General features: G+C 41.0%; 1 protein-coding gene across 3 annotated transcripts in view; it reads left to right on the top strand.

Moving 5' to 3' along the window:
• The window catches only part of MLH1 (MUTL-homolog 1), a 171,877-nt gene that overhangs the window by 97,985 nt on the left and 50,040 nt on the right, over window positions 1-23,852 (top strand). For all 3 annotated transcript variants that reach the window (XM_087678631.1, XM_087678633.1, XM_087678632.1), the window contains one exon: window positions 4,387-4,522. In XM_087678631.1, coding sequence (XP_087534757.1) covers window positions 4,387-4,522 — 136 coding nt within the window. The remainder of the gene's footprint in view (window positions 1-4,386; window positions 4,523-23,852) is intronic.

The raw sequence follows: 23,852 nt of genomic DNA, 5'->3' as shown, positions 1-23,852 counted from the left end.
GTACAAGGCAGCTTGGCAACTAAAGGCTATGCTTAAAAAAAGGGCATAGATTTTGAGGATACATTTGCTCCTACATCCCATATGAGTATAGTTAGATGTGTTACTGCTATGGCTGACCATGATGGATGGAAAGTGTGGCAATTGGATATTAAGACAACATTTCTCAATGGTGATTCACGACCTTCATGAGGATGTCTATGTAACACAATCTCTAGGGTTTGTGGTTAAAGGCAAAGAGTACTTGATTTGCAAGTTAAAGAAGGCTTTGTGTGGCTTGTAGCAAGCTCTTTGTGCAAAGGTAGATGCTTATTTGAACAGTTAAGGGTTCAATAATAGTCCAGCTGCTCCTCCACTATATGTTGAGAATGGAGGAGGGGACTTGTTGGTCATCATTCTTTATGTAGGTGATATGCTGCTCAGCGGACCTAAAGAGGACAGAATTGCAGATTTAAGGCTGAATTGAAGAATACATTTGCTATGTCAGACATGGGCCTCTGACATTACTATTTGGGGATTTGGTTCACCCAAAGTCAGCATGGTATCATCATATCACAATCATAGTATGTGAAAAAGCTTCTATATAGGTTTAATATGGAGGATTGTAAACCTATGAGTACTCCAATGGAGCTAGTGTTGAAGCTTTCTATGCATGATCGTAGTGAGATGACTGATGTTGCAATTTACAGCCAGGTTGTTGGATGTCTTATTTATCTTTGCAACATATGCCTTAACATACAACTTGGAGTATCTCAAGTGAGCAGGTTTATGCACGGTCCATAAGCAGCTCATTGGCAAGCTGTTAAGCGGATCCGTTGCTTGCAAGGTACTCAGACACATTCCTTGATATTTCGTAGGGGGAAGACTTACAATGATTCAAATTGGATTGGAGAGCCGAATACTTGAGAGTCTACTAGTGGTTCTTGTCTCTTTTTGGGGGGTTCATGCGCCTCATGGTTTAGTAAGAAATAACCTACAGTGGCTACCTCATCTTGTGAGGTTGAGTATGGTGCAGCCTTCATAGCAACAATAGAATGTATATGGCTGCATAGATTGTTAGTTGACCTATAGGTTTTATTGGAGAGTTCTACAACCATTCTCTCAGACAATCAGAGTGCTATTGCAGTTGCATGAAATCTTGTGTTTCATGCTCGCACGAAACACACAGAGGTTCATTACCATTATGTGAGAGAGATATTACGCATGAGGGATCAATCTGATGTATGTCCCCACAAAGGAAAATGTTGCAAACATTTTCACCAAAGCTTTTCCATGTGAGAAATTTGAGACTTTTTGCGAGTCCTTGAACTTACTACCCTTTGGTGATTGATGATCCTTGTACTTTATCACATTGGCACTTTTAGGGGGTTTTAGTATTTGCCAATTCTAGGTTGTGCCCAATGTAATTCATGTGGTGGGTGAACACTTATTAAAGTGTCAAAGTGTGGTGTGTCTTAGGACTTTAATGTGGTGACACCAGGCCTTAGAGTTGAGTTAATTCAACTCTAGTTAGGGTGTGGAAGGTTGGTTTGGTCAACCTTAGACCTTAGTTGTACTTTCATTGTGTACTTTGATTTGCCGTTCTCACTTGAGCTAATACACACTCTTCAGCTCACGCACTGTCTAACGTCTCTGGTCTCTCTCTCCTCCATGGCTTGCTAGACAAAAAGTCTCTAGGGATAAGTCACTCAAGTGACAATAGTGAAAAGTAGAAGTGCATGCCTTGTACATGATAAAATAGCCAAATACTGTTTCTATGCTATATATAAAATTGAAGGACAACTTGCTCACTTGCTGTATACAAGTGCGAAATACATCTCAAAACTTGTTCCTATGCTATACAAAAGCTCATATGCAGCATTCCCTTGGGGCGTACAGCTGATCACATCCCCATAGCTCAAGAAGAAAGCCTTGTCCAATCCATTATCCCCTGGAGAATGAGATTCAAATCAATCTGAAAACTGAAGTACACACGTAAATTTTGATTCAATGAGATGATGTCAGAAGTCTGGTGCTTAGAATCTTATATATTTAAGTACAGTTCTGTAAGTTTCTTGCAAATCTCTAAAATATCAGTTGTGAAGTATTTAGAAAGAATGGCCATCTTGATCTTTCCAGTTTTCAGTCCTATGACTCGTCTTCTGCCTTTAACAATGTAGATGTCTTTATCAAAGCAAGAATTAATCCATTTTTGACAGACTGATCTTTTGATTCTTAACACAATCTACAGAATCTCAAAATCGCACAAAATTATACAAGCTAGTAGATCTAAGGTTCTTCAGGTATGTGGGCCAAAATGTTAGAAATATATACAAGGTAGTTAGGTTTAAGATTGGAAACATTTTATAGAGACAATGGTCATCTTGATCTTTCTGATTTTCAGAGTCTTATGCCTCTTACACATCTCATCCCTCCTTCAACAGCGATGCTGTCTTTATCATAGCAAGTATTGAAGCATAATCAACTTGATCCTGTTTTTAGAAACCAACCAACCTTAATCTGAAGCAAAATTTCAGCTTAAACACGCACCAATGCTTATTGTTAACATGTTTGCTGATGGGATTGGAAAGGGAGGAAAATCATCACCTCATGATCTCTTAAATGCACTGGGATACTATATCTGAGTCCCTTGAGTAGACAGAAATGACGATGTCCACTTTCTGGAAACCTTATATTGTGTCCAAAGAGGGTTGCAGATGAAATGGTTGTCAAGCATCAAAAGAGGGACACTGATGGTTGGAACATGTCACAGACATACAATATTCAATCTAGCATATCAGGCAATGCCTGGCTCGTATTTCCATATGGCCTAAATTTAAAGCATGTAAACAAGGTTGTTAAGTTTCTTCAAGTGATCCTCACAACTAGAGGTAGTCTGGATTCTGAGTGGGGAACCCTTGCAATTGAACATTGAATGGTTCTGTGCAGCATTTTTAACTCATTGCAAGGAAACAATAGAAACTAACAAAGAAATGGTGAAAGAAAAAATTTGGGATTGGTTATATGCAGACATTAACTTTTACCCAAGAAAGGCAAGCTGGCTGGGATATGCTTCTTCAGTGAGGAATCTTGTTAAGACTCAAGAGACTTGGGCTTAGAATAATTTGACCAGCTTGAGTTGCTCTTAAGGCCTCGAAATCTATTTGATGTGAGTCAATTCTCAGGTTTTCTGATGGTTGGTCTGATCCTTGTTGCTAACCTGCAACCTGACTGGACATTGCCATCTTATCAATTTTCTACATACAACAAAAAAGTCGTTCTCTCTCCTTTCTTGTCAGAGAAGAATTTTTTTTAAAATCAATAAGACTCCTCAGAACCAAATATTCCAAGACAAAATGCAAAATACAAAGCAGCATTGTAAGGGATTTCCATATCAAAAAATATGTAACAAGGGGAAAATCTATTACAAAGCTTGAATGAGTAGCCAGTTGGAAGGTCTATAATGCCAGACCATGCGGGTTTGGAAAAGGAAAAAATGCCAGAATCCCATGTCCTGAGAAAACTCTCTCTCCTCATAGTTTCTGAACTGCCCTTGTATTCTCTCCCATCTTCCATGGAGAGTATGCAGCTCCCTCCTTTTATGAGGCAGTTGCCTTCTGCTGTTTAATCTTTGTGCAACTCTCATGCGTCTTTATGCTCAAGTCACCAATCAGTAAAAGTTTTCTTACGTCAGGCTCCAATGCACATGGAGTTTCCCAGCTCATACTTTTAGGTTTGTATCTTAGCAACAAGCACACAATTGTGGGATTGGATACTTTTGTGGGATTCAAACGTTTCCCATAAAAAATTCCCTCATCCTAGCACTCTCCATGCATGTGAGCACCTTAGTAAAAGTTGATGTAGTCATCCGTATCGAAACATATAAGGTGATGGATAGTCTTATTTTTGGCAGCCTTTCTTCAACTGGATCCAGGCACCTTCCGTACATTTTGGCCAAAACTTAGTTTGCGTAGAAAACAGGATCAACAAGTACCACAGTATGTTAGAAGCATACTGCCAACTTTAGTGAGACTTTGATTGAGCATTTTTCTTTCTTTTAGCCAACTTCAAGCGTCTAATGTTGCTCTGTATGATGTTTCTCATTGTAACTCAAGTTATTGTGTACATTTTATTTTCATCTTTATTTTGTGTTTGATGGTTTGTTTTGGTCATGCCATGTAGAAAAGACATACAATCTATAAGCCCCTAAATTAGAACTGCAAACTTTTTGAATCTGTTGCTTAGATTTGAATTTTGCAATTAGGATAAAGGGTATGTCCTGCAGGGTTGAAAAATATGCTTTGAAAACCTGTCAAGTCTTCTGCTTGGAAAACCATTGGATTCAACGTGCAGATATTGCATTTAAGTTCAATTTACCATCTCACTTGATTTCATTTTGATCATTGACAGCTTCACAAAGCCAAAAAGCACCTGTAAATAAGTTAGTAAGGGTAGATTCATCAAACCCAGCTGGAAGACTTCATGCTTTTTTGCACAAGAGGGACACAAAAGTTGTGGATACTGAAAGTGATCTGGCAGCAACAAGGTACCAGAAGTTCATCAGTACTCTGCAGTGCCATGCTTCATGTTTCAACATAAAATTCAAAGTTTAAATTCTGGATTGAAAAAAATGTAGGAATTGTAAATGCCTGCCTTTGTATGGTTCGCAAGGAATTGGTATAAAAGAATGGGACTTATGTTTCACAAACACCTGCACATGGTCCATCTGCTCAAACACACTTTAAATGGGGGTGAAACCAGTGTGCTACACACTGTTTTTTGCAATTTATTTTACCGTGTGGAAAACTGCACTGTTCATTGCAAACACACACTTTCTCTTTGGGTGTGGGTAAAATCATTGTCTCTATTACTTGTACAGAGAGCAGAACCCTCAATATAATGGCATATATTTCAACAATATTCTAAAAAATGACCTTATGTTAATTGGTAAATTCAATAACAAGTTTTTTGAAGATTGGTGGAAGTAATTATGTGAATTTTCCAGTGACCGGATAACTAAATTGCTGCCAAGTCAAAGGGCCTAGAGAGCTCAACATATACCCATTCACGATGAGCATAATTAGCAACACTCTCGCTGTAATTTCCAAATATATGGACATTGTCTGATAGTGTGTTGAATAGTCTTGCTGCCATTAGTGCACACAAACTTGTGGAGGAAAATCCTTGTCTTCGTACAATACCAGAATAAATGCTTCAGTGTCTTATCAAGAGGTGCCATGAGATGTGAGCTCTTCTGTACAGAGACTCATGTTTATCATGAATCTGAAAGCTTGGTATATTTCAATCATCCACACTCTGTGAGTTTTTGACCAGCATCACATCTCTTAGTTGAAGATAGTGGATCACATTTTCATTTTCTGAGAGGCCACTGGAGTTGCATAGATGGTGGGTCACATTTCTATATAGACCATGAGAGGCTACTGACATTTCGTAAGAAGCCCATCAGGTTCAATGTGTACCATTGATCTTCGACATGCTTCTCTTGCCATAGGTAGACATAAGCCTTTGTTTACAGAATAATCAGGATTATGTTCTTTGTTTGTGGCTACTGCCTTCATTGCCTGTTCTAGCCCTATGACGGAAACTTAAAACTTGGAAAGGTGGAAACAAAACTTACTAGTGAAAGGAGAATGAACTTATATGGGGCGGTATGAAAAGAACTTGGAAGAGTAATATTTGTATCGGCCAATATGCAAAATATTTGCAGCAAGTACCACTGAACAAATCCTAAGCACTAAGTGGAAGAGGGCCAAAATTGGGTAGTGTAGGCAAAATGGTCTATACGTCACTTAGTCTCCATGACATATTAAATGCACAATAAAGATGAGAATATAGTAACTTAAAATAAAGAGTTTTGATAGGAAAAAAGTATTTCTACAACCAAGGCCAAACTATATTGGTACTCTTGGTATGGCCCTTGTTGCAGAAAAAACTTAACATTGGAGACACAACTTGGCAAGGTGGAGACAAAACTTACCGATGAAAGAAGAATGAACTGTATATGGGGATTGGGTGCAATGAAAAGAACTTGCAAGAGTAATATTTGTATCGGCTATGTTGGTACTCTTGGTATGGTTCTTGGTGAAGACATGGCCTGTTGGAAAATGGCAGCCAGCTATGGAGAGAGAGAGAGAGACAATGACAACAAGAGAGTGAGCTGAAGCAAAAAGTGAAGAGTCTGCTTGCTAGAATGAAAGATAGAGTGAAAGTACAACTTATGTTTAGGTCAAGGGCTGACCTAACCAGCCTTCCACCAACTAACTAGAGTTAGGTTTATTTTACTCTAGAGCCTAGTGTCACTACTTTAAGTTTCTAAGACACTAGGTGTACACACCTTACATTGACACTTTAATAAGTGTCCACACCACACAAATTACATTGGGCGTTGCGCATAGAATCGGCAAATTCTAACACACCCCTGCAGTGCCAATGTGATGAAGTACAATGATGATCAATCACCAAAGGGTAACAAGTTTAAGGACTTTCGAAAAGCCTCAAACTTATTGCATGGTAGTGTGTCACCAAGTGGTGATACTTTTTGCAGTTGCTCTCCTTATTTACTTATATGAATATTTTATTTTTCTTTTCTTTAGTTGTTGTTGCTTTTTACCCCTAGAGTTCTCTTGGATTAAGCCGGGATCTTTGCATGGCTAGAAGAGGCAGCCATTGGGACAAATTGGACTAATGGTTTGTCTGAGCCTTGGGATTGGTTCCATATTGAATGGGCAGTGAAGAATAGAATGCTAGTGGTTTGGGATTGTGTGCTTAGCCATTTGAGATGGTGTAGGACAATGAGCTTGGACATGGCACATTTCAATCTAGTAGCACTAGTAATTTCAACATTAAACTAGTAGAATTGAAACATGGCATACTTTGACCAAGTGTTGGCATTTGGAGATTTTAACATGGCATGTTCAATTCTTACAAAGAAGAAGATGAAATACCAACTTGTAGATCTTCAATCACTCTTGGCTGCAAATCTATGCTAGCACTAGCACTTCGTCTCTTCAATCGCTCTTGGGTATGCAAATCTTCAAATCATGGGGACTAATCTGCTTGAATGATGCACTTGTGCATGAAAACCTAAGGAGTATGAAAAACTTGAGTGCACTAGCACTTGGTCTAATAACCATAAGGTGGAGCCCCTTTGAATTTGAGCAACCATGCCTTATCAAAGTGTCTTGTTCAACAAATAAGCATTCTTTGATCAAGTCTTAGCCATTGAAACAATGAAAACATGGTAAGAGATCTCAATAGATATTATGCTTACATAATCACCCTAGACTCTGAGATATTGATAAGTAGTGCAAGGGCATACCTAGCGAGGCAAATGAATTTCAAGTTGCATGAGGGAGAGGGTATAAGCCAAAAGGAAGTAGTGAAGGAGAAGGTGTCAAGAAGGAAGTTGAGACAAGGAAATGAGAAAAATGAGTTTAACTTCCTAGTGGCCTTCTCTAAAGAGTCCTCACACATGGTGAGATATGACATCACATCCCCTCCAAGTTGTATTCATACACATGTGGTTGTACATATGAATTCATAACTTCGGTTGGTAGAGAGTTGAGAGTTCATTCCCCTTTATTGGTAGTTATGGATGCATTTTACATTAAACAAGCCCATTTCTACTAATGTGTCATTCCTTTAATATTTTCCAAGGATTTTTTCACTCTATACATTATTATTGTCTCTTTCACAAAGGATTGATTTGCTCTTTATATTCTTATCCTCTCATACCTTGTATGCCACATTCTAAGTCAAAAATGATGCACATATTTTTTATCTTGTCTCTACACTTTAAGTCAAAGGAGATAACAATGGTGGAGAGGGGGCTTCAAGAATATTTTGATCTCAATACTAGATGCTTATCTTTGCAACCCTATTGTGCAAGTGTGCCTAGATTCATCCAAGAAAATGGTGAGCTCACATTTCAATTTGCCTCTGCCATGCAAAGGCACTATATTGTCTCTATTCCTATTGACAACACACCAAGTATAGACTTGGATAGCACTGTAGATAGGTTATACCCTTAACAACTACTTCTATCTCCTGATTTTCATGTATGGGGTCTATTACATCATCCTCCATGGAGGACAAACATACTAGTATCCTCACTCTCTTCAAAATGTTGCCTTTGCATGATTGTCTACTTATTGTAGTGATGAATGCCTCCACTATTATGCAAGTTGATGAATTACCTTCTCAATATGATGAAGAAAATGTCTTTGAGCTTCTTGTATCTTCAAATAGTAAGCCAATGTAGGTGCACCAAAGATAACTTTGAAGGTGTGGTCGTGTAGCTCTTATGTAGGAAATTTGAGATGTTTAATTTGGAATGCATATATTATGGGTGCACTAAGAAATAAAATCAAACACAATGGAAGGGGAATTTAAGGCTAGTGTCCTCTATTTGCATTTTGAGGTAAGCTAACAAGACTTTGGTGTATTGTCACTATTCCATTGCCCTAGAGTGCTTGGTTGTTTGTGAATGATGCATGTACTATTTTCATCCTACTAATAGAGCCAATATCACCATGTGTGCCATACATCAAGGATATCATAATCGCCTTGTCTCTAATGGGTTTTATAGGAAAAACATATCGACTGTAGATGCCTTCGTGAAGCAAAAGGCCATTCTAGATCTCGGTGAAAAGTGCAAAAACGTGAAACAAAGTGTTGCAAGGGATTGGTCATGGAAATGATTGAGGGGGATGTCAATGATGCCAAGGGCAAGTGTGGTGTTGAGAACCTATTAGAGAAAGTCATTCCCCATGTCCAATGTAAATGGTTTGTGTTTTTGAGGTATCGCAATCACCTTGTCTCTAATAGGATCTACAAGAAGAACATATCAATTGCAAATGCCTTGATGGAGCAAAAGGCCATTCTAGATATTGATGCAAAGTGCAAAAATGTGGAAAAAAGTGTTGCAAGGGACTTGGCCATGGAAATTATTGATGGGGATGTCAATGATGCTGAGAAGAACTGTGGTATTGAGAACCTATTAAAGAATGTCAATCTTGTTGTCCAATGTAAAAGGTTATTTTTTCTTATAGAGGTTGTAATTCATCGTGAAATTGAATGATGTTATAACCCTTTGTACTGTTGTAGGTTTCAAAGGACCATGGTTATAGGCAAGCAAAATATAAAAGGGTGTGCATCAAGCCTTGAAGCATTGTTGGAGTTGAAGAATATAACAAATAAACATTATCCTTACTTTCATAGCATCTTATTTTTGAATCAATTGACCCATGCATAGGTGCCACATGGTTTTAAAATGTCTACTTTTAGAATTAGAAATGGAGTGGACCTAGTTAATAAAATGAGACCTAGAGGTCCATTAAAGCACTAGTTTGTGCATTTTAATCACGTTTACCACATTAATGGATGAACCACAATGAGTGTCATGTGTATCACCCTTATATTAGAGAGTTACATCTATTTTTGTTGGTGAGTTCTTCAAGGTGGAAATGACCAATGCTAAAGTGCTTTTTTCAAATTTTCCAAATGAACCGATGGTTGAATGTGGGTTTCTAGGAGTAAAGTTTATCGAGCTCATGGGGCTAATGAGGCTTAGGAAATTGATTGGCAATGTGTAGTGTTTTTAATAAAGGAAAGAGGAATGTGATGCAGTTCAAGGAGATGTCATGCTCCTTTCATTGGGAGAAGAGTTTGTTGAAGCATACAAAAACAATGTATCAAACCATAGTTCTAAGAGGAACACAAGGAGTTATGCCATCAATGGAGGGATGCCCTAAATGAAGTATGTGCTGAGTAGGTTCTAGAGATTGGTTCTACACATGAGGATGAATTTTAGTCATTGCACATCTAGCTTTCTTCATGGGAAATGGGGGGGGGTTTTACTAGGCAAAATGGATATTGAATCAAGGAGATGGAGGTTAGTTTTTGTCCACTAGCAACTTTCCCTAATGTAAACATGCATCTATGAGGGCAACTCTTGGATATGCTCAACAAGTTACTTATACTCTACTTATGTTGTGGATCTTACTATGTCGGTTTTACGAAGTGCTCATTGTAAAGCTTATTTGACAAAAAGACACAAGGGGTCCTAACCAAGCCTTAGAAATATGCACAATAAATTTATGGCAAGGATGTGTGCTAGCCAAGAAGTGTTTGTTGGATCTAGCATAAAGTGTGCTAGAGGAGCAACAAATAATAGCTAACTTGGACTAACTAGTGAATTGTTATGTGAAATAGGAAAATTATGCATGGAAGCATTGTGTTAGAAACATAGATTGGAGCATGAAAATGCCACTATTCATCATCCAAAAACAAGGGAAGGGATTACACTCTCTAGAGGCATCCCTGCAAAGATTGATGTAGATGTGAAAGAGTGGGCAATTTGTTAAACACTAGAAAATTTTCAATTTTCATGTTGGGGAAAGCTGGAGGATAGATAAAGTGATGTGGATCCTTTGTTCATGATGGTAGAGGTGGAAGAGTTAAGGATGTGCCTATACCATGCTTCAAGGGCCACATACAACATAAGCATAAGGAGAGTTGGCAAATGTTCTAGTTTTGTCCTTCGAGTGTGGTTAACTTGGCCAAGTTTGATAAGCAAATTTAGAGCTTCTGTGGGGACTAACACCATTAGTATGGGAGGTAGCCAAGAGGATATGTTTAACTGTAGAGGAAAAATCTAAACTAGTTTCCTTGGGATTTCTTTTAGAGGGCATAGAGCACAAGGTGCTAAATGTGTTGGTAACTCTTTGCAATGTGTACCAACAAGTAGAAGACACTGGCATATTATTAAGTGGAGGGGTAATTAACCAAGGCAAATAATGAATGCATTTTGTGTGCTCATCTACCACAATGAAAATTTATCCAAAAAACCACAATTATTCTTGGTGAGTCACACATTTTCTAGGTTGCGACACTAGAATCAAAGAAGATAGGGATTTCCTTTGCGATGAACACACGTGTGTTTCCAAGGTGCTCATATCTAGATTTTGTTGTATGGGAATCAAAGAAGGAGCCCTATATACCTTATGTTCATCTATATTTTTTGTTCATTAGAGTCTCAAATTGAATCCCTAGATACAAAAATTTATGTATCAAGCAACTTTGACAAAGTTGAAGATCACCAAGCACTATCGAGATGCCATTAATGTTCTCTCTCTCGGTGGTTCTTAGGCAATGGTTTATATCTAAAAGTGAAACTTGGGTTTACTAGCTATCATGACGTATTCTACATTTTGATTTAGTTGGGCTTACTAATAGGCATTGAAGGAAAAGCCTTCACTATATTATTTTGTGTTTCATTTTTTATAATATTAGTATTTAAATGTGAATTCTAGCTTTATAGGCGAGGATAATCTCTTTGTGACATTGACAAGGATAGTGTCCTCCTATTTGTGGTGGCCTACATATTTGTTGGTTACTATAGGATTGTGTGTTTAGTTTTAGAAGGTAAAATGTACACTTTTCTTGATGAAACCATAGTATGAAAATAGTTAATATTTCTTTGAATCTCAATTGTTTATGTTGTTTTGATATGAGTCTTGGCTTGGTATGATAAGATACTCTCTTCCTAATTTTGGCAATGACCTTGTCATCCTAAATGTGGCCAAAATATTTGTTGGTCATCTTAGGCTATTGTGTTTGCTTTTGGCATGTGTAGAAGACAAAATGTGCTCTTCTTAAAAAAAACATAGTGTTAAAATAGTTTATATTGAATCAATTCATGTGCATGCTCAATTTCTTCATGCTTAGTTACTTATGTTTTTTCGCTCTAGGTCTTCTTAGTTTACAGTAATTTGCCATATGGTGAACTCTCCCCACCCCCTTCCTCCCTCCCCTTTTGAGTCTGTGAGAAATTTAAAAATAGAGTAGATTAGGTTGACTGGATGAAATTGTAGTTAGATTAAGAAGTATGAAATTGTAGTTAGGATTGCTCTTATTTGGTGTCTAAACAACTATGAACTCCTTGAGTACCTCGAACCAATATCAATTTCTATAGACTAGGGTAGTCCACCTTCTTTTGTAATCAAAGAGTTTCACAATATACTTATTAAACTCTTGTACTTTCTCATGATATTCAAGGTACCCTTTTTTTATAAGTGTAATTATCATATTTTAGGATGTTGACAAGTCTCATAATTGATTCATGGTATTTAAGATCATGTGCATAATTACTTTTGTCAATCCTCAAATATTGAGTTTCGAAAAACCATATGATAATCCTTAAGAATATGTCAAATTCTTGGTACACCCAAATCCGACAATCATGATCTGGGGGAATGTCCTAGAGAATGGCTCACAACTTCTTAACAACCAATCATGATCAAACAAGGAACCTCTAAGCTTATCTCAAGAGAATCCTATGAATTAAAGAGCTAAAGTTAGTCTGATACTTCCTATTTGAAGGATAGAGGGTTAATGATATTGTAAAGGTTAATGGAGAAATGATGACCTTCTATCATTGGGTGTATGAACAATTCATCTAAGTTATACCTCCTGACCATATAGTAGTCCAGAGGAAGCATGCCCAAAATGATTATGTTGTCAAAGAATACCCTCCCTTACCTCTACTTTACAAAGCCCTAAAAATAGATAAGAGATCTCCTTATTTGGTAAATCTGCCATTGCACAAAGTCCATGAATGGAACTTTGTTGTTTTCCTTACTTTTTAATTTATAAAGATTACCCTATTCTCTAAAACTATCTAAGAGAGAAATGAATTAAACTCTTGAGTCATTGAATCTTACATTCAACTTGTGTGTTAGCTAGAATCTCCAATTAATACAAATTAATGATACATATAAAGAGCTCCAAGAGAAGAGTTTTTTCTGAAGAAGATATTGCCACCCAAGTTTAGTTGAGATGGGTCTAAGGTGGATCAAGACACTCAAGCTTGGATTGGAGCCATGGAGGACCATGTGGTTGCAATGATAAAAGTTGCTCAGAACTGCTTGAGGAATGCGGAGGTCACTATCCCTAAAATTTAGGGAGTTACTATTTTTGGACCCTAGAATCTATTCACGTCATTATCTTCGTTTTTGCAGGAGGACTAATTCTCTGGTCTGTGGTGAGATCAAATTTTACACCGATCATGGAGAATTTTAGACCGGAAGGTTTAAACGGGAAAATTGTTACATGTATGTCATGTGTCGCAATTTAGGCACAAATTTCCAAGAGAGAGAGAGAGAGAGAGAGAGAGAGAGAGAGAGAGAGAGAGAGCATTTAAAAAAAAACGTAACAGGCAAGAGGGGCATATCGGAGATTGAAGTTTTGAGGGGCTGAGGGCAGATTGCTGCAAGTACATCAGCTATGGAGAATACTTCTTCGTCTTTGACTCATGTACGGAGGTAGAGCTTACTCCCTCTGGTCAACTCTCTCTTTATTCTCAGAGGAAATGCTCTGCATGATGGGTTGATTCCATCGATTGTACAATTCAGTGTTTTCTTTGCACTTTTGCTGAGGCAAGAGCCTCACTGTCCAGGTTCAGGAGCAGTTGATTGCTTCTCCATTGCAAGAATTAAAGAAAGTGATGACCATGCCACATAGGAATAGGGTTTTTCAGCTCTGATTTAATGCTGTTTTTGGGACTGTTTTACTGCTGGAATGATGCTAGGGTCAAAGGGTTTGTAGCCCAATTGGTTTGGAACAGATGTGGAATGGAATAAGGTTGAGAACAAGTCAAGAAACATGTCAAAACAGTAAATACAAAGTTCTACCCAATTGGTTGAGAACAGGTCAAGAAATAGGTAAAAGAAGTAAATATAGAGTTTTGCAGACTGCAATTCTGCACATGAATCATTGAGTTATGGTCATAGAAAGTGTTTTCTTAAAAGGGATGTTGTTCTGGATATTCTATATTGTCCTTATGCGGTGAGACTTACTCAGAAAAGATGAAAGCCAACTATTCACAGGTTTTGTACTTTGGAACATTTCATTTTTGTAAATTTCCATCTTTTAATTGAAGAATAAATACTGAAAGGGGCGTCGGACTTCGGGGACAATCTGGTGTTGAGCGAGGGAGTGAGGTCTCTGTTTGTGTGTGTATGTGAAAAGACGAGGTATTAATTGAAGGAACTATTTCTTTATGTGAGTCATAGACCGGTTTCATAGTGCCTTAGTGAAAATGTCTACAACATTTTTCTGTGTGGGTATATACATCAAGCTAATCTCTCCTGCATAGCAACTCTCTCTGACATAATGGTAATGCACCTCTATGTGTTTTGTGCGAGTATGAAACACAGGATTTCGTGCTACTGCATTAGCACTCTGACTATCAGAAAGAATGGGTGTCGGACCCTCCAATGGTAAATGTAGATCAGCCAACAATCTGCACAGCCATACACATTCCACTGTTGCCGTGAAGGCTGCATTGTACTCAGCCTCAAAAGACGAGGTAGCCACTGTAGGCTGTTTCTTGCTTAGCCATGAAATGCACGAACGGCCTAGAAAGAAACAATGTCCACTAGTAAACTGCCTAGTGTCTGCATCACCAGCCCAATCTGAATCACTGGAAGCTTGTAACTGCAAGTCTCTCCCCCTAGGAAATAATAATACATGTGACTGAGTACCTTGCAAATATTTAAAGATCCGCTTAACATCTTGCCAATGTATGGTCCCTGGGCTATGCATATACCTGCTCACCTGAGATATTGCATATTGAATGTCAGGGTGTGTGTTGCAAGATAAATAAGACAGCCAACAATGTGGCTGTAAATTGCAACATCAGACATCTCTTCACCATCATGCATAGACAACTTTAAGACTGGCTCCATAGAAGTGCATATAGGTTTGCAATCTTACATACTAAACATATGTAATAGCTTATCCACATATTGTGATTGTGACATGATGATACCATGTTGATTTTGGGTGAATTGAATACCCAAATAATAGTGTAGGCAGCCCATATCTGACATAGCAAATGCATGTTTTTCAGCCTTAAAATCTGCAAATTTTTCTTCTGTAGGTCGAGTGAGCAGCATGTCCTCCCCCCCCCCTTTCATTCTTAATGAATAGAGTGGGAGCAGTTGGACTATTTTCGACCCTTTGCTAGCCAAATAAGCATCAATTTTGGAGTATCATGCACGAGGAGCTTGTTTGAGACCATAAAGAGCTTTATACAGCTTGCATACCATGTGCTCTTTCCCTTTAACCACAAACCTTGGAGATTGTGACACATAAACATCCTCATGCAAATTCCCATTCAAGAATACTGTCTTAATGCCCAATTGATGTACTTTCCAGTCATAATTTGCAACCATAGCAATCGCACATCTCATCGTAGTCATACAGGATGTAGGAAGAAAAGTTTCTTCATAATCTATGCTCTTCTTCTGTGCATAGCCTTTTGCTACCAATCGTGCTTTGTACTTGTCAATTGTACCATCAACCTTGTGTTTGAGTTTAAAAACCCATTTTGTGCCAATGGACTTCTTGCTAGGTGGTAAATCCACAAGATCCCATGTAGAGTTAGTGGCAATAGAGTCTAACTCATCTTGCATGGCCTGCATCCAATGTACATCTTGCTGAGCTTCGTCCAAGGAAGTAGGCTCATCTGCTTTCGTAAAATCAATCAAATATACCGCTCTCTGCATCATTTGCTGCATTTCTGGCAGTCCTTCTAGTGTGTTGAGGTATAGGAGCATCCATTTTACTCTCTTGGAGAGTTTGTAACAGCCATCTTGGAACTGTTTTGGCTGCATTTACAGCAGCCCTTTCATGCTGTACTGCTTCTTCCATTGCATGTGGCAAACCATCATCGATACCCTGCTGTTTGGGAGCATATGGTGTAGCAACAACTTGCTATATTAAGTCTGTCCTGCCATTTACAGCAGGCACAGACTCCAAGTAAGTGGCAAAAGACCTTCAAAGACATCACCAATGTCATGGGTGGTTGGCATTTAAAACTGCATGTGAAAATGCAGCATTTTCAGCAAATAGGACATCCCTATTGACAAAGACTTTCTTGATGTGTAGGTCATACAAGCGATAGCCCTTGCTCTCCGAATTGTAGCCAATAAATATGCATTTTACAGCCTTGTCATCAAGCTTCCCACGAAGCTCTTTCGGAACATGTGCATAGGCTATGCAACCAGACACCCGAAAGTAGTCTACTTTGGGTTTCTTACCATACCAAGCTTCAAATGGTGTGATCGTCTTCAGTGCCTTAGTGGGTGCCTGATTCAACACATGATTTGCACTCTGAAGGCCTTCTAGCCAAAATTTATGAGGTAGCCCCTTGCTTTTTAGCATACACCGAGTCATCTCCATAAGATTTCGATTCTTCCTTTCAGCAACACCATTTTACTGAGGAGTCATTCTAATAGTGGCTTGATGCGTAATATGTCTCAAAAGCATGAGACATGTACTCCCCCCTCTATCTGTGTGAAGTGTCTGCACTTTTAAGTCAGTTTCAGCTTCAAGCTTTGCAACAAGGTGTTTGAAATGCATGAACACATCGGATTTTGCCTTCAGCCCATACACCCATGTATACTAGAGTAGTCATCAATAAATGTAACAAAGTATTGATGACCTCGAAGTACACGTGTCCTTATGGGACCACAAACATGAGAGTGAATAAGCTGCATTTTTTGGACAACATGCACTGCACCATCCTTTTTGAAGGCAAACCTATACATCTTGCCCAAAATACATCTCTCACATGCATGAAGAGGTGGAGTCTCCACTGAAGGCAATGCATCTACCATATGATATCTCTGAAGGGTCATCAAACTCCCAAAGCTCATGTGTCCATAGCGGGCATGCCATGGCTCTGCATTTTGCATAGCGGGTGAAAGAATAGTGACTGCTAAAGCATCATGAGAGTGTCTTTCATATGTATCCAACAAAAATAGACCTTTATACAGGTTGTCAGACAGCCTAAGTGCATAATCCATCTCTCTGTCTCTAACGATGCATTTGTTATCCTCAAAGATGACTTGAAAGCCATGCTTATTAAAAGCAAAGATAGATAACAAGTTCTTTGTAATGCGAGGTACAAACAAGACATCTGGAAGCATAAAATCACAATGATCTGTAGCAGTAATAGTGACAGTCCCAATGCCACATACATCATAACTACTGCTGTTCGCACACGTAACACGCTTTTCAGCAGGGGCTAATTGCAAAGAGGTAAACAAACACTTCCTGGAAGTGATGTGCTTTTACACCCCACTGTCAAAATACCATGTTTGCTGCGTTTCAGCAGCATTAAATGCTGAATGAGCCATTGAAGAATCATAGCTGCATGTGAGAAATGCATAGTTCTCCTCTACAAAGTTGGTTGAAGTATCATTATTAGTAGATTTGCTGGTTGATGTTTCTTGGACACTCAAACTGGAGTTTTTTTTTTCTCTTTGGCCAATCTCTTTTTGCATTCATCGATATAGTGACCGGGCTTCTTGCAATAATGGCATTTTCTCTTCTTTTTAGTCTTTTCTATGTCTTGGACAACCTTATTTAATGGCTGTCCAACATCACCCTTTTATCGATTTTTTACATTTTGCTTGACTTTTGCTTTGCCTTTGAACTTGGAAAGCATAGCCACATCACTTGAACGCAATGCCACATTCTTCGGAGTTTGTTCCTCTTGCAGCAAAAGGCCTTTCAACTCCACAAATGTAAGGGGTTGCTGCACACCGCCCCCCCCCCCCCCCCCCCCAGAAGACAGCATCAAAGAGGTGCGGAAACCAAGATACGAGTCTGGAAGAGAGTTCAGTGTGATGTTTACCATTTCAGCATGTTGAATGACCTCATCAACATTAAATAACTGCTCATGTAAATCCTATATGTGAGTAAGGTGCTCTGTCATGCTATCACCTTCATCCATGGTCACTTTGGCCAACTCTTTACAGAGATAGGATATCCTGGTCTTATTGCATGCTGCAAACATACGCTCAAGTACATCCCATGCTGATTTTGAGGTCTTACAAGACTGAATGTGTAGAATAATTGCCCGTTTCACTGACAAGGCAATCAATGAAAGTGCCTATGCATCTTTTGAGCCCCATTTTCTCTGATCCTTGGTAGGAGGGAGAGGAGGGGCAATAGTAGTGGCAACACCAGTACGAGTAGCAGCAACACCAACAACCTGTCCTCGAGCGTTACGTTGAGGTGTTTGAGGTGCAAGACCTCCTATTCGCTGCAAATCACTTGTAACATAGTCCCATAAGTCCTTCACCACAAGAAGGTTATGGACCATAAAGCTCCATAGTGGGTAGTTTGAGCCATCAAGTTTGTCCTCCTGAGTGAGGACACCAAGGATGTTGCTCTGATCATTATTCCCTTGACGTGCCATTTTGTCAATGATAGACAAAAATTTGCAGCCAAATACTTCAATGCTGAAGTATAGAGTATACTCCTCAGAGTACCAAAATCCCGCATGGGATTAAGAAACAAGTACGAAATTGTCACTCAAATGCCGAAGTGTGCACAATGCCATCCAAATTAGCACTTAGCCAGTAAATTACAGCGCTGCCTACAAAAGTACAAAATACAACAACCTAATGCTGATTCTTTCCAAAATTTATTGAAATTGTCCAAAATTCTTTGTCTAATTTGACTGTAACAACAATTAAATGTTGCTGTACTGCTTGTTGCTTGCCTTGGAGTGTGTGTCGGGCAAAAGCCCCAAATTTCTTTCTAAAATTTCAAAGAAATTGAAGAAATTTGTACATGATAGTTGGAATTCTTGTAGAAATGTCGCCTCGGGATGCATGTCAGTAGTGATCAGAAGCTGAAATCTGCCTTGTGATGCGTGTCGGATCCAAAAAACTCAAAAGACCCAAATTTTCTAGAGCCAGTGGAAGAAATTGTGCAATGTCTATGAGTTTGGTAACAATTTGCGCAAAGGGCCTCAAATCGGGCAAAAGCCCCAAATTTTTGGTGGGAATGTGCAAGAAATTGAGAAATTTCTTCTAATTGGTTGTCAATTCGAACTCCGGGAGCAAAAATTAGCAAAAGCCCCAAATTTTTGGGCAGCACGAGTCGAGATTTGGGAAGAGATGGCTGAAATAGACTAGAAATTTCAGAAATTTGGAGAAAACCCCAAATTTGAAAATTAGGGCTTTTGCACTTTTTAGGGTTTGCAGAAATTGGCGCGCAGGACTGAGAAAATGGCGGGTAGAGCTGAGAAAATGGCGGGCAGAGCTGAAAACAGCAGCAGCTCTTCTGAAACAACAGCTCCTCGGGCTGCATGTGGGACTGCCTATTGGACTGCGTGCAGGCTGAAAATAGCAGATCTGGAGCAGATGACTGAGTTGGACAGATCTGGAGCAAATGGACAGATTTGGAGTTGATGGCTGAATTGGATAGATCTAGAGTAGACAAGAGACGGCTCAGCTACAGCTCCTCCTCCACTTCAGCAGCACCTCACAGCAGCTGAAAACTCTTCCTCGAGCTGAGAACCAAGTGGTAGCAGTAGGACCTTGGGGGGGATTGCACGGGCTGATGGTCGCTGAGCGGAATCCATGCGTACGAGCTGCTCTGATACCAAATGTTGGAAAATGGCAGCCAGCTATGGAGAGAGAGAGGAGAGACAGTGATAGCAAGAGAGTGAGCTGAAGCAAAAAGAGAAGAATGTGCCTGCTAGAATGAAAGAGAAACTTATGTTTAGGTCAAGGGTTGACCTAACCAGCCTTCCACTAACTAACTAGAGTTAGGTTTATTTTATTCTAGAGCCTAGTGTCACTACTTTAAGTTTCTAAGACACTTGGTGTACACACCTTACATTGACACTTTAATAAGTGTCCACACCACACAAATTACATTAGCCACTGCCCATAGAATCGGCAAATTCTAACATGGCTGTCATTTCTGCTGGGTTTTCGTTGCTTGAACTGGTCGGTGATCAAATCTTGCTGAGTGGGCTTGGTCGCTAGGGGAGAGGAGAAGATGCAAACGGAGAGAGAAGGGACTGGGTAGGGGAGCTGGAATAAGGCTGTTAAAAGGACAGATTGGTTGCCATGAAGAAATAAGGAAAGTAGGAAAAGGGTGCAGAACAAGGAAAGGCCATGTGCAGGACAAGGAAGAGCAGAAAATGCACAAAAAGAGGGGCTAATGGGAGGCTAGGTGACTGATGTTGAGGAAAAATCCTTTACAGACTTTAAACATTCGATTAGCTCTTTAAAACAGCCCCAAACATGAGTTACCAAACTTTCCTAGAGAGAGTATGTAACTTGTAAGCCAAGTCCCTAATTTTGGAAGGATCCAAATCTATAAATAGAATGCTGCTCACCACTCATTTTTAATCTTGTCTTGCCTTGCCTATTGCTGTCTATGCCCCTTTCCAAGCGGATACCTCAATTTGTGTTGTTGTCTACTAGCCAAACACCTACATTTAGCCGCCTCCACTGCTGCCATTGCTTTTGGCAACCAGCCTGTCTGATGCAGCCCACTGTCCGGTGATTGCTGCAAACCCTGTGCTTGTTGCTAGACTGCTGTTTTATAGCTGCCACTTCATCAGCCGAGCTGTTGCCTTCATCTCAGCTGCTGTGTCTTGCAGATGCCTCCCTACATCTGCAATGTCTCTAGGAGTGGTTTGGTGTCTGTTTGCTGCTGCATTCACCACCTGATCAGTTGACCACATCTTCAGCACTGTGTTTTTGTGACAGTGCAGCTTGCTTTGCTGTTCGCAGCCGTTTACAGCAGCTGGTCATTGCTCAAAGGCTACTTGTTACGATTTGGGATCCATTTAGAGTATGACACTCTCTAGCTCATCTCTTGCACAGTCCATTTAGAGACATGGGAGTTAGAGGTTTTGTGTTCACTCTCACATAGTGTGTTTATTGTATTGAACATTGTGTTCACTCATTATTCATTCTTTAGTGTTCATTGTCTTTGAGTTACAGTGTTCCCTCTCCCACACAGCTACCAGCTCACTTGCCCCTGCCGCCCGTCACACTTTCCCAAGACAAGCACAATTGTTGCCATAGGAGTTCTTTTGCAGTGGCCCATGGTCTCACCTGAGAGTTGCGGAGTGCAGAGAGTTCCCACTACCTCTAGAGGTGGGGATCTTCGTGGTTCGTAAGTCAAGGAGGGGCAAGGTCCATCTACTAGCACTATCGGATAGACCTAACTACGCTTTCTTCCTTCAGTCCTCTCACTCAGGGGATTGGACGATAACACAGATTGAGGAGTTGAAGAGTTAGGTGGCAGACCATATCTCCCTGCGGATGGGAGATGAAGAACTAGCACTGCATAGCAGTGGTCTGGTTGCATGATGGACATTAACTCGTGGGCTAGAGCCGAGGTACCACACTTGAGCATGATCTTTCGAGGCTCTCCACAGTGGAAAGCTTCGAGGGATGTGATGGAGTGGCCCCTAGCACAGGCGGCCCGTTTTTACTAGTGTACAGAGTCACGACTCTCAGCTTGGCTGATAGATGCATTGATAGTACCACATGGTGCATCTATCACCCCTTTGGTTTGCGGTTGAGGGCCACTATGGGAGACTGGAGTTCACTGTCTAGACCTGCGGCAAAGTGTACTTGCATGTCCCATGGTTTATCCTACTTATCGGCAGCCTCCACACCTTGCATCCTGGAATGTGAATAGCCTCTACTATAGTTGGGCACTGGGTTCCAGGAAGTTGATTGTTCGGCAAGAGCTGTAGCCTGCCCCTTTTGGACAGATCGACATCTTACTTCTACAGGAGCACAAGCTCACCTCCACCCAGGCCCAATGGGTAGGGAAGGTACTCTCGGGCAACTCACACACCTACTCAGAGCACACCATAGGTGCCCACGGCAGGAGTGGGGCCGTATGCACCTCTATTGGCTCGAGTCTCACCGCTTGTGTACGAGACCACATGACGATAGTGGCAGGGAGGGTTCTATGGATCAGATTGAATATTGGCGACTCGTGCCTTGGAGTCCTCAATGTCTATGCCCTTATGGAGGTTAGGGCATGCAGGAGGTTCTGGGTGGAGATCGCGGATGGACTGCTAGAGGTGGACTCCTGGATCGTTGGAGGAGACTTCAACAACCTGAAAGCTTTGGAGGTGGACTCTTGGATCGTTGGAGGAGACTTCAACAACCTGAAAGCTTTGGAGGACTAGCAGGGCAGAGGCAGAAACCATCACGGTATGGCTAGGGAGGAGTAGGAGGCATGGGAGGTCTTTCTATCGGCAGTAGGAGTTTGGGATGCTTGGAGAGACCCTGCCTTCCACATGAGAGAGAGATCACTAAACTTTTCTTGGGGATATCGGCGGCTAGGTGGAGTCGTGTTGGAGTGATTGGACAAGTTTTATGTGGGAGAATGGGGTGGCTCTTGGGGAGGCCAAATTGGGCAGTTGACAGGCACCACGTTATCCAATTATTGCTTGGTTCTCCCGACACTAGATCCCCCACCCTCTGCCCTAGACTCATGAGCTTGTCGTATCTCTGACTTGATCTATAGGAGGGAGGAGGTGATGAGACAAATAGAGCAGGTTTGGACCAAGGAGTGGGGCAGGAGGGACTGGATAGTAGAGGAGGTTACAGAGGCCCTAGCCGAGTCGAGTAGAATCTGCCAAGAGGCAGCTATAGAGGCCAGGCAGTAGAGCTGGGAGGAGGAGAGCACTCCGGCGGGACCTTGCAGTAACGTAGAGATTATTACAAGAGACACCAGGGGATTCCACCCTCCACGCATAGGAGGTGCGCGCGCGAGCAGCCATTGCTGGTCTAGAGAACAAGCGCTTGGAGTTCTCTTTCCGCACCTCAAGAGATTTCTGGGTGCGGAAAGGAGATACGATGTGCAGGGAGTTTTTCCAAGTGCACCATCCTCGCTCCTCAGGAGAGCAAATATGCAGCCTTCGAGATCAGTATGGGAGGACCTGTTTTAGCCCAGACGAGGTGATGGAGATTGCCACCGACTACTATAGTCGCCTGTTCTAGCAAGAGAGCCTCAGCTAGGGGATAGCGATGTAGATAGCAGGTCTTGGATCACATCTCGTCCCTTGTCTAAGAGGAGATGGGACGCTCCCTCCTAGCCCCCTTCACGAAGAAGGAACTAGAGGAGGCTTTCATACAGAGGACAGACAGAAATGCTCGAGAGAGGATGGCCTCTCTAAGGCCTTCTTCACCACCTACTGGGAAGTGGTTAAGGATCCCCTACTGATGGCTTTCCAGGGGATCTTCACTTCAGGACAGATGCCAGGGAGTCTTTTGGCAAGCCTTATCAATCTCCTCCCCAAAGGGGAAGACCGGTTGGAGCTTTCCCAGTGGAGCACTGGCAAAGATGATTGGTAGGCGACTACGCCCCGTGCTTCCAGACATCATCCGTGACACACAGACAGGCTTTGTCTAGGATAGGAGCATCTTGGACAATGCATTCACTTTGTTTGAAGCGACAGAGTGGGCTCAGCATAGTGGGCAGAGACTGAACGTACTACTCTTGGATTTTGAGAAAGCTTATGATAGGGTGGACTGAGACTTCCTAGAGGGTACCATGGTGAGGTTGGGCTTCCCTCAGGCTTGGATTTGCGGGTCTCCACACTTTACAGATTGGTCACCAGCAGGGTTCTCATTGGTGGTAGGCATGGGGAGGAGTTCCGGATGGAGAGATCAATACGGCAGGGCTGCCCCTTGGTTCCGTACCTGTTCCTACTCTTTGCAGAGGTGATGTCCCATTTCCTCAGGTCATGTGTGAGCGGACTACGTGGCCTCCGACTTCCAGTGAGAGAGGAGACTGAGTTGTTAGACTTAGAGTATGCAGATGACATAGCACTCTACATAGAGGACGATGAGCTGATGCTGTAGAGAGTGAGGATGGCTCTTGAGGTGTTGTCTTGCTGCGGGAGTGGAAATCAATTGGCGAAAGTCGGTTGGTTTCCTCACAGACTCGGACTCTAGCACAGATTGGGGCGTCCACCTGGGATTTAGATGGGTGAGAAGAGGGCAGAC

This window comes from Lygodium microphyllum, chromosome 5, assembly GCF_053477565.2.
Source record: "Lygodium microphyllum isolate KBCC chromosome 5, Lygodium_microphyllum_v1.1.10, whole genome shotgun sequence".
Classification (NCBI taxonomy): Eukaryota; Viridiplantae; Streptophyta; class Polypodiopsida; order Schizaeales; family Lygodiaceae; genus Lygodium; species Lygodium microphyllum.
Note: the sequence above shows the minus strand (reverse complement) of the source record. Positions and strands in the feature narration are given on the sequence as shown.